The following is a 10,135-nucleotide window of genomic DNA, read 5'->3' as shown; positions in this document are numbered from 1 at the left end:
TAAACTTACGTATTGGGATATAATAGACTTGCCCTTTTTTACAAAAGAAGAATATGTTTTTATAATGATAGATATTTTAAATATATAATTTCTTATATAAATACACCCATGTGTAATATTAATATGATAAATGACATCGTAAAATTGACACCATTTTATCCAATATTGAAACGTAGGAATGTATTCATATCCTAGCTATAAATATATGTAAAACACAATACACTTGTTAGTCTATTAGATTTGTGATCTAACCGTTAGATTATTGTCACATGTCATCTAATAATGTATAGATTTTTAGTCTAATAATATCGCTCTGATAATAATGTCCTGTAACATTTTAATCTAATAATGTAGATTTTTAGTCTAATAATGCACATATTTTTAGTCTAATAATGTAGTTCGTCTATTGTTATCACAAACATCCAATCCAAAAATCCAAAAGCTGTGATTTGTGCTATATTTTATACTAAGAATGTGTAAGTACCCTAATATATCCCGAATTCGAAAATGTAAGTACTCATGTGAACCGCAAGCATTTATAAGAAGAGAAAAATCTTAAAAGGATGGCTCCCTTCATTAAATTTCTCGGCACACATTTTATTGTAAATGTTAAAAGGGTTTTTGGCTTTTTAAACCAAAACCTTTTCCTGAATTCCGGTTTTTCCCATGAACTATGAGATTTGTTTTTAAAACCACGAACTTTCATTTTGTTTGGATTTTCCCCCGGCGGGTCAACGACGAAACCCGGGTTGTCTACATGTCAATTTTAATCATATTTGTCACTAAATTGATTACTTGGATCCTATTTGACACAATAATACATACAGTCACAATTATTACATAACAAATGACAACTTTTGAATAAACAAAACACAACTTTAACATTTTGAATTATGTTATTCGGGTCGGAAATGTGCTATTCTGGTCGGGTTGGGAAAATCCTAACAAAATGAAAGTTTGTGATTTTAAAAACAAATCTCATAGTTCATGGGAAAAATCGGAATTCGGGGAAAGATTTTGGTTTAAAAAGCCAAAAACCCATGTTAAAATACGAGCAGAGAAAAATGTTAAATGTGACGGCTTCTCGTTATATTACCCCGGTAGATCCGTAGATACATTTTTCTCTTTTAGAGATGGGACCACGAAATATTTTATGGACGTGAACGAAGTAAAACCTATTGATATATAGCAAAATCAGTAATTTATTATTGGCAACATGGGTAAACCGTATGTCATTTATATGGCCAAGACTTTGGTCTCAATTCTCACGGTTGATTGCTATTGATATCATCTATTGAATTGTCTTAAATACTCTGCTTAGGAGTAGGAGGTAGGCCTATATAGCACCTTTGTGGCGGAGGAGAGCGTCGCCAACGACATAGAGCAACCCACGGTTCCACCACCGATGATTACATAGTCGTAGTAATCTTGTCGTGGAGTTGAGATCGCATATTTGGCGAAGAGTGTATGGAGCTGTGTTAGAAAAAACAAGTTGATTAGCTATATTTTACTCCCTCCGTCCCCGATTAAGAGTCACACTTTGACCGGACACGAATTTTAAGAAATGTAAAGAAAAGTTGGTTGAAAAAGTTAATGGAATGTGTGACCCATTTTTTTATATTGGTTTTATAATAAAATGTGAGTGGCTTGAGTTAGTAGAATGTAAGACCTATTTACTATTTATGGTAAAAATGAAGTGTGACTCTTAATTGAGGACGGGTCGAAATGGAAAAGTGTGACTCTTAATCGGAGACGGAGGGAGTAATACTCATTTGTCCCTCATTAATTATCCACTCTCACTTTTTACCATAAATAATAAATAAGTTTTACATTTCACTAACCCATTTCACTCCTATATTATTATAAAATTAATATATAAAAGTGTGAAACTTTCTTAATCCACTTTCCTTTACATTTTACAATGAATGATTATTGGGAGACAGATGTAGTATCAAACATTTTTACATCATTAATTAAATATAAATTTTATTTTTATATATTTAATGTTATAAAAATATGAATAAAATGAATCAATGGATTGTGCTTGTTCTTTACGGTGAAAAAGAATTTGACATTTTTTATTGGAATTGTCGATTCCCCTTCTCACTGCCATCTAAAGAGAATTATATCATGAATTTATAAATATAGGCTGCACTAGAAATTAATTAATTCAGGAGTACGAAAATGGTACTCCTACTATGTTTCAATAAATTCATGGTAAAACAAAACCACGAGTAAGAGAATCACAAGTGACCCCACTTAGTAGAAGCCATGAGAATATGAAGTTGAAGACAGAAACATATCGGTTAACAAATCTTCTAGTATTTGTAATTTTGTACTACTAAGGTCTGAACAAGGAAAAATAAAGAAAAACAAAACTCTCAATTGGCAATTCTGGTTAAACTGCTTCAAAAATATAAAAACTTTAATCACTCTAGAATTCAAACCATACCTAAATTAGATATACTCTATAGTTATGAATTAGACTTGGGACTTCCCTAGCATAGTAAGATTAAGATTCCATCTCATCGCAAGCCTCGGCTGCAGGCTGCAGCTATCTCTGAATCCAATTCGTTAATCAACTGCTCACTTACATGCTTAGCGGCCGATATCATATCAAGTACAACAGTCGGATGGAGGCCAGCGCCGCCTCTTTTTGTCAGACCACATATCCGGCCTAGCCTGTTGATCGAGACCGACACAGCTGAACTCATCTGGGACTCCTCTTCCGTAGTTGCATCTACAATATAATGCCCCCCGACCTGCAAAACTCACCATACATTTTTGCGTCTCAGAATCCAAACCCTTACACTCAAAAGGACAAAAAAGATGGAGAAAAAGTGAATGTTTTACCTTGGTTAAAGTGACTATAAGAGGGACCCCCGCTGTGTCAAATTGTAGAAACTCCTCATTGCTCACATCAACCTCCGGTGTCTCATCAGAGGGAGCGTTGGCAGAAACTTGAACTTTTGGAATCACTGTATTGCTTAAAGCAGCCTATGGAAGAAACCACAGACAAGAAATCAGGAATGGAGAAAATTGGAAGGTAATAAATTGTTCATTTCTTTCGATAAACCACATTGTTGTAACGTGATATGATTAATGCAAAGCTAAAGAAGAAGAATGATACTACACCTTAATGGCAGCTCCCAAAGCATCCAGAACATTACCATCTGAACTAACAACAAGGCCATCGATGTAGAGATCCCAACAGACCTTCCCTCGAACAATGCACAGAGATGATAGATCAATTCCAGCACCTGGAGCAAATTCAGAGACCAGAAATTGTAACAAATGAATGTGTAGCGAACATGGCCTAATCATCATGTGCTCGTAAGTCATACCTGCACCACTTTTCCACCCAACAAACACCTTTCAAGTGCTGAAGAGAGCTCTGTGGATAACTCCTCACCCCCTCTGCCCTGTTATTGAGGAGTAACAGAAACTGATCAATCACCCAATGACGAGGCGCATATTGCCATCATCCCGTAACATTCTTGGTTATGCAAGCAGTTGAGATTCTGTTAACAAACCCGCACACCAACACATTCACACATAATAAAGAAAAGAACTTTCATAAACCTCAAAAGATGGTTCGGCAGTCGGGCTGCAATCAACATATATGGAAACTTTTCCCTTGTCGGGATAAGATGGATTTGGCTTTCCAAGCTCGGCCTGTAAATAAAATGATTGAGTTGATGGAATTCAAGTCTGTGAGAGAATCAAATGATAAAATGGCATAAAACAAAATTTCCAAGTCACCAAGAAAAACAAAACAGAGCAAATTTGGAAATCAAGATGAAAAGAGAATGTTTGACAGCAGAATACTTTTACACTAGCAATAACATCTGTTACCCCCAGCTTCACTCTTGCTGAGCCACTTGCCTGTTTCACGTGAAAGTTTAGATCATTAAACATGCAATCTACTTAAATGTATAGAAGAAGACCTCAATAAGGCAAACAAACTGTACCTGAGGGATGATACCGGTTTCAAGAAAAATGGGTCGGTAGGTAAGTCGTTTCCTACCACCAGTGCGTAAATCCTGTTCGATTCCACCTTTTATAAACGTTTGCTCCCCTAACGAGAGCCCCACCATAACTGCAAGAATATACATGAAAAGCTGAAAGGTCAAGATTCATACGTCAAAACATTAAGAAAAGCTCATGCAAAGAAGAAGTATCTCGTTATTCTCGTTTTTGCAGGATGATCCCCAATTTTTCAGTTCAACTTTGGTGGAGGCAAATCGTCACACCTTGAACATTGGAGAGATGGAGAATCCAAAACGCAATATCCAAGAATAAGATAGTCTATTGGCAGATAACTTTAAATATCGGAAAAATAACGAAAACGAAGCATGCACTACAGAGAGTCAAAACATGAACCAACTACTGAAACTTGAGGAAGCAATGGAATATATCCAATAAACAGGCATAAAATCAACGAGGTTGAACATATTATCTGTTCTATGCACAAGAACAGACTGCTAAAACTGGGATCCACAGAGAATTTACTTATGCAGAGCTTGATGTAAAGAAAGAAGTTATTATTATTAAAGATGGATTTTGGCTTTGCTTTAAAGGAAAGCTCACAAAGTTGCAAGCTTTGAGGGATAGATGGAATTAAGTCTGAAGTCTATCGATGTACTCAGCCAAGCAAAGCACCAAAAATAAAGTACTTATCTATGACCAAACAATGGTGCAATTCCATTAATAACTTGAAATCAGCAGAATAAGTGTACCAGAAATAATAGTGCAGACTTCCTAAGATAAGTAGTGAGAATATATTAATGTGGCAGGGCTTTTAGAATGATGCTCATCATGCTTAAACTAAAATACTCAAATTACAAACATAATGCATATGTAATCTTATCCCATGATTTTAGTCATTTCACAGTTTTCTGTTGAGAGTGCCGCTGTAAAAGTAATACCTCAGCCGGAATTACGATCGGAAGCGGCGAGCAGCGGGCAGGTGCGAGGTGGGTACTAGGGTTTTAATAATTTTAGATGACAGATGGCATTATTAATCCAAAACTTAGTTTCCCCTTTAAAAGAATCTTTTAATTCGAAACCAGAAAAAATGAAATGAATGTTCAAAATAAAATAAAATAAAATATTGTGACTAAAAATTGATAAGCGTTATCCATCCACTACTCATTTTTAATTCTGCTCTAAAATCCCTAATTTTGCAAAGGAGAAGGAAGAGAGAAATGGGATCTCAGGGAGAAGAAGAGAATATGGCAGCTTGGCTACTTGGCGTTAACAATCTCAAGATTCTTCCTTTTAAGCTCCCTCCTCTCGGTATCTTCTTTCTCTCCCCTCTCTGTTTTTATTTCTGAATAATATTAAAAGTTTTGTTACTTTTAGGCCCTCACGATGCTAGAATCAGAATGAAAGCTGTGGGTATCTGTGGAAGTGATGTTCACTATCTCAAGGTCAATTTTTTTTCCTTACTAAATCCACAGTGATTAATCGTCGTCTGCTTTTCTATGTTTCTAGTAGGGCCTGTTATCTTCAAACCTCATGTGATCATTTAATTTTTAATAGTTGCTAAGTTTGAGGCTCAATTTCTAGCAAAATATAGTTTTCCAAGTGTTTGAAACCCAAATTGAGAGTAAATGAAACAAAAAGGATAGTAGTTACCAAAAGAAAATTAAGTTTGAAGGTAAGTGATCTTCTATTTAAAGATCCATGATGATTCTTAAATGGTGGCTGTATCATGCTTCAGGAGATGAAGTTGGCAGATTTTGTGGTCACGGAGCCAATGGTGATCGGGCATGAGTGTGCCGGTGTGGTTGAGGAAGTAGGAGCTGAAGTGAAGCATCTAGTGCCTGGTGACCGTGTCGCGATTGAACCGGGAATAAGTTGCTGGCGGTGTAATCTATGCAAGGACGGAAGATATAATCTGTGCCCTGAGATGAAATTCTTTGCTACTCCTCCGGTTCACGGTTCCCTTGCGAATCAGGTTTGCGAGAGCTGGCTTCTCTATATAGATTTCTTCAATTCAGTCTATTTGTAATGTTTTTATAGTGTCTGTAATTGTGTGCCGCATCCTGCTTTGCTTGAATTGGATCAGATTTCATTAAGATTCTACTGTATCTTAACGTGTGTTATGAAGTTTAACATTATCATGTGAAATTTTCTGTCATGACTCGGCAATGGTTATATCGCAACTGACTTTGCTTGACCGATCGTTGCAGATTGTGCATCCTGCAGATTTATGCTTCAAACTCCCTGAAAATGTGAGCTTGGAAGAGGGTGCGATGTGTGAGCCCTTGAGTGTTGGTGTTCATGCTTGTCGCCGTGCCAATGTTGGTCCAGAGACAAATGTGTTGGTGATAGGAGCTGGACCCATAGGACTTGTAACATTGCTAGCAGCTCGTGCTTTTGGATCCCCAAGAATTGTCATTGTGGATGTAGATGATCATCGCCTATCAGTTGCTAAGCAGCTTGGAGCAGATGAGACCGTCAAAGCTTCAACTAATGTAAATGTAAGTCTCTTTTGCATCAATGTCAAATTAACCATTTTGCATTTCAAGATTCCTCATAAGCTATAGGAGAAGTAAAATATTAGTCCTTCTATATGAAACTTTAAGCTCAATGTGTTGATTAGCTTTCACCAACTGAGTAGCTATTGGCCCTTCTTGGTCATGTACATATTGTGTTTTCCTTCCTTGAAGTTAGCATTTGCAAGAGTTATTCAGGTAGCCCTGTAGTATACGGCATTCTGTGACTTAGTTTCTCGTGGAAAGGAACTATGATGGTTTCATGCCAATGATTCGTTGCAAACTTACAAAAATCAGTTATGCTACTGATTACACTTACAAGTTGGACAATGTAACTATTATGCATGTTGAATTCACGTTTGCTTGGATATAGTCAAATATATCATGTCGTGAGAGTTCTGTAACAGGATGTAGGTGCAGAAGTTGAACTTATAAAGGCTGCAATGGGGGCTAGTGTGGACATAGCTCTTGACTGTGCTGGTTTTAGTAAGACAATGTCAACGGCTCTAGGTGCCACTTGTTCGGGCGGAAAGGTTTGCCTAGTAGGGATGGGGCACACAGAAATGACCGTCCCCCTTGCGCCAGCTGCAGTCAGGTACTTGATTGACTTGTTGCATAAACAGATTACATAATGCATCCCTCGCGACTTAATCATTCATAATACTCAATCAGGGAGGTCGACGTGGTTGGCATATTCCGCTACAAGAACACATGGCCTTTGTGCATTGAGTTTCTTCAGAGTGGGAAGATAGATGTGAAGCCGTTGATCACCCATAGGTTCGGATTCTCGCAGAAGGAAGTCGAAGATGCTTTTGAGACGAGTGCGCGTGGTGGAGCTGCTATCAAGGTCATGTTCAATCTCTAGTGCTTATTCTGTTGAAGGGTGGAAACACAATTATGCAAGCAACAAATTACTGTGGAACTGTTTTAAGGTTTTCCATTTGTATATCTAAAAAGAGTTGGATGTCAGATCTGTATGTGCAACTCTAATAATGAAAGCCTTTTTTATATACGGAATACTGAATTTCTACTAGTGAAATTTTACTCAACATATAACCAATCATGATGGCGATACACTGGCATACACAAGCAACTAACAGAACCAACCTATTAGAGGTGAGAGAAAAAATGCCAAAAAACTCAAAACTATTTTTTTGTTTCTCAAACTTCAATTAGGTGAAGTTGTACATTTGACACGATAAGAGAAACGATACGCTATGTTGGACCTCATAATGTTGCTTCCGCTGTCCACTTTCATCTAGATCTTCTTTGTTTTGAATTAGACGTAATCGTCTAGATTTTACTAGATACAACGTTGGTATAAAATCAACTAGGGATTAATATATATATAGAGAGAGAGTTGTGATCAATGTCGAACCCTTCTTAAAGACCGAACTAAAGACCAAATTTGGGCCCCTCATTTTTCTTAATCTTATGGTTATGATTAATTTAGAATTTATTTAATATTTTATTAAATAAAAACTTTTTAAATTTATTTTTTAATTTTCTTTTTAAATTTTTTTTTTTTAAAAAATTAAATTTTCTTTAATTTTTTTTTTAAAAAAAAATTAAATTTTTTTTAAAAAATTTTTTAAAACAATTTTTTTTAGAATTTTTTTTATTCGATAAAAACTTGCTGGAGTAAATAATGAACTATATTCACTACATAATGAACTAAATGAATGTATGTTATGAAGTAATTTTTCGCATTCATTATATACTGAATTTACTTCAACTGAAAGATAATTATGTCATAACACATTATGAAGTAATAAAATAATAAAATAAAGTAATAAACTAATGAAATGAAGTAGTAAACTAATGAGATGAAGTAATAACATAACTGAATGAAGTAATAAACTAACGGAATGAAGTAATAGCATGACTGAATGAAGTAATAAACTAACGGAATGAAGTACTAAACTAATAGAATGAAGTAATAACATGATTGAATGAAGTGATAAACTAACGGAATGAAGTAATAACCTCAAACCCAACTGAAAGATAATTATGTCATAACACATTATGAAGTAATAAACTAATGGAATGAAGTAATAACATGACTGAATGAAGTAATAAACTAACGGAATACAGTAATAAGTAACAGAATGAAGTAATAACATGAATAAATGAGTAATAAACTAACGGAATGAAGTAATAGCACGACTGAATGAAGTAATAAGCTCATAACAATAACATGACTGAATGAAGTAATAAACTAACGTAATGAAGTAATCCTAAACCCAACTGAAAGATAATTATGTCATAACACATTATGAAGTAATAAACTAATGGAATGAAGTAATAGCATGACTGAATGAAGTAATAAACTAACGGAATGAAGTAATAAACTAATAGAATGAAGTAATAAACTAATTGAATGAAGTAATAGCACGACTGAATGAAGTAATAAGTTCATAACATACATTCATTTAGTTCATTATGTTGTGAATATAGTTCATTATTTACTCCATCAAGTTTTTATCAAATAAAAAAAAAATTAAATTTTTTTTAAAAAATAGAAAAAAATTAAAAAAAATTAAAAAATATAAAAAAAAAGTTTTTATTTAATAAAACATTAAATTAATTGTAAATTAATCATAACCACAAAATTAATAAAAATGAGTGGCCCTAATTTGATCTCTAGTTCGGTCTTTAAGGGTGGATTTGTGGTTAATAGGACTATATATATATATATATATATATATATATATATATATAGTGATATGGGGAAAGTGCCCATTAAGTATATAACTAGAGAACAAATCACAGCCACAAGATCAAGAAAATCAAGGGCTAGTTTTAACACATGTATTTTCGAATTTGAAGGAGAAATCAGTTCACTCTATCACAGATTTACTTCACTATACAAGGCGGGGGTATAATGGATATTTCACTAATAAAATTAGGGTTAACAATTGAATTAATTTCTCATTTGCAGAATTCATCTCCCGCCATCCCTGCTCATCCCGTCGCCTCCATCCATCGTCGCCGTCGCTTCCATCCATCGTCGCTGCAATCGCCGTCGCCTCCATCCATAGTCGAACAATGAATCCAAATGAGAAAGATTTTTCAAAATGTAAGTTGTTCTACTAGTTTCTGATTTAGATTTCTCATTCTGATTTAGATTTAATTTTAGAATAAAAGTTAGTTTTGAGAATTCTGCAAATTCAAACGACGAGAGTTTTTAATAAGTGAGATATGCAGTAGTTTATTATGGAATCCAAATTGAATAGAACAGATGTTAGTTTACAGTTAATTACTACAGTTAACTACTTCTGTTTTTTGTATAGGTTTTGATCGAAAGAAAAAAAGAAAAACAACAACCGTAGACTCCGATCGTGAGTAACAACTACCTGCTCTGTTTTTCATTTAGTGAAGTATTACATTATTAGAGTGAAGTGTTTGTGATCTATGCTTATTGTGCTCTGTATTGAGCATGCTTGTATTGCTTTGTTTTTCCATTTCAGTGAAGTAAAACATGGTTAGAGTGAAGTATTCCATTGTTAGAGTGAAGTGTCTGTCATCTATGCTTGTAGTGCTTTGTTTTTCCATTTCAGTGAAGTAAAACATGGTTAGAGTGAAGTATTCCAGTGTTAGAGTGAAGTGTCTATCATCTATGCTTGTAGTGC

The 10,135-nt window shown here is 34.8% G+C and overlaps 1 protein-coding gene and 1 pseudogene across 2 annotated transcripts; one reads left to right on the top strand and one right to left on the bottom strand.

The window, feature by feature from the left end:
- Window positions 1-2,302: 2,302 nt before the first annotated feature.
- On the bottom strand, window positions 2,303-4,732 carry LOC125188523 (uncharacterized; annotated as a pseudogene). The gene is made up of 7 exons (XR_016130885.1): window positions 3,972-4,732; window positions 3,829-3,885; window positions 3,583-3,675; window positions 3,345-3,422; window positions 3,136-3,260; window positions 2,854-2,997; window positions 2,303-2,762 (listed from the first exon to the last, which is right to left on the bottom strand). The product of XR_016130885.1 is annotated as an uncharacterized LOC125188523 (transcript).
- Window positions 4,733-5,138: 406 nt separating this feature from the next.
- On the top strand, window positions 5,139-7,536 carry LOC125188521 (GroES-like zinc-binding alcohol dehydrogenase family protein). The gene is made up of 6 exons (XM_048085427.2): window positions 5,139-5,298; window positions 5,365-5,432; window positions 5,726-5,962; window positions 6,198-6,488; window positions 6,911-7,098; window positions 7,176-7,536. The coding sequence occupies exons 1-6, from the start codon at window positions 5,208-5,210 to the stop codon at window positions 7,366-7,368; spliced, it is 1,068 nt and encodes a 355-aa protein (XP_047941384.1). The 5' UTR covers window positions 5,139-5,207; the 3' UTR covers window positions 7,369-7,536.
- Window positions 7,537-10,135: the final 2,599 nt, after the last annotated feature.

The sequence above is a fragment of the Salvia hispanica genome, chromosome 5 (assembly GCF_029641045.1).
Source record: "Salvia hispanica isolate PSC_SH4W2 chromosome 5, Shi_PSC_v1, whole genome shotgun sequence".
Lineage (NCBI taxonomy): Eukaryota > Viridiplantae > Streptophyta > Magnoliopsida > Lamiales > Lamiaceae > Salvia > Salvia hispanica.
Note: the sequence above shows the minus strand (reverse complement) of the source record. Positions and strands in the feature narration are given on the sequence as shown.

Excerpts from the sequence above, each read along its gene's own strand:
- LOC125188521 (XM_048085427.2), top strand. The coding sequence starts at position 5,208 with ATGGGATCTCAGGGAGAAGAAGAGAATATGGCAGCTTGGCTACTTGGC. Across the intron at positions 5,299-5,364 it reads TTTTAAGCTCCCTCCTCTCG|GCCCTCACGATGCTAGAATC; the intron begins GTATCTTCTTTC and ends TGTTACTTTTAG. Across the intron at positions 5,433-5,725 it reads GTGATGTTCACTATCTCAAG|GAGATGAAGTTGGCAGATTT; the intron begins GTCAATTTTTTT and ends ATCATGCTTCAG.